Source organism: Micromesistius poutassou (genome assembly GCF_964030765.1).
Source record: "Micromesistius poutassou genome assembly, chromosome: 23".
Classification (NCBI taxonomy): domain Eukaryota; kingdom Metazoa; phylum Chordata; class Actinopteri; order Gadiformes; family Gadidae; genus Micromesistius; species Micromesistius poutassou.
Window position 1 is genome coordinate 4,763,033 of NC_140293.1, and position 1,097 is coordinate 4,764,129.

At 43.1% G+C, this 1,097-nt stretch overlaps 1 protein-coding gene across 1 annotated transcript in view; it reads left to right on the forward strand.

The window, feature by feature from the left end:
- Positions 1–350: 350 nt before the first annotated feature.
- Positions 351–1,097, forward strand: part of pacs1b (phosphofurin acidic cluster sorting protein 1b) — a gene marked incomplete at its 5' end in the record, with an annotated part of 22,781 nt that continues 22,034 nt past the window's right edge. Inside the window, one exon of the mRNA XM_084487510.1 lies at positions 351–356. Within this exon, the coding sequence (XP_084343636.1) occupies positions 351–356 (6 nt within the window). The remainder of the gene's footprint in view (positions 357–1,097) is intronic.

Genomic DNA, 1,097 nt, shown 5'->3' on the forward strand with positions numbered 1-1,097 from the left:
CTTCAAACTGGATAAAAGACGGCCCCGTGTCCTTGCAGCATGATTGATTTACTGCTCAGCCTACTGCCTCGTCTCTCCCGCCTGTGTGGCAGGAAAGTCCCGCCTCCAGACCAGCCCATCTAGCCAAGGCACTACGGCATGTACATCAGAATGCTTCATGTTGTTTTTTGTGGCCGATAAATGTAGACACACTTAACATAGGCCTATCGAAACTTTGTTTTGACACGTCTCAAATGAAGAACGCTGTTGTGGCAGTTTCAAACAACAACAACGTCTCCTCATTAATGAGAAAAATAATGACCCAAACCCCATTACTGCCAATAACATTCCTCTGCCCTTATGCTTCCAAAATGGGGGTTTGGTGTTGCGTTGTGACATCACTCAGTTTAAAAAGAAAAAAAGAAAAAAAAGAGCATCGCTAACCTCTACGTGAATGGCATTACGCACTCTGTCAAAACGCCAACGGTATCCAAGCTAGTCGGAGTGTTAGCGGCTAGCGTAGCGCAGCCAAGAGTGTTTTCTCCAGAATAGATGATCACTCAATCACCAGGGATATGTTGAGCTCTGGTTTTAGCCTAATGGAACAGCTCTCGCTCTCTTCCTCTCTATATCTCTGATATCCAAATTGATTGCTCATCATACGAAGCCTCCTGAGACCTTCCAGGTATTCACGTTTGAATATCTATCTGGCCTTGCCAATTATGGATTTCCAAATATGGCCACGGCCTGAAGTCCAAGGGCACAATCAAAGTGACTCTGTGCTCTGGCTGAATACGGTTGAAAGTAAAGCAAGAACAAATTCTAATTATACAAAAGCTCTATGTGCAGAATTCTGGTAATCGTTTAAAATTGCCATTCAGTCTTTTTGTGATTAAAAAACAAACAAACCCTGATTTGATTACGCTGTAGATTCCCTGCAATTTTTATTTTGAACTGAAATGCCCTCCATTTCATCCATCATTTGGAAATGGCTTGCAACTTGATCAGGGGAAAACTGCCCTTTTCTCGATCAATTTTGTGTGTGTGTGTGTGAGTGTGAGTGTGATCGATCCTCCCGGGCATATATATCTCCCAGGATCAAAGACATTTTAAGCGAC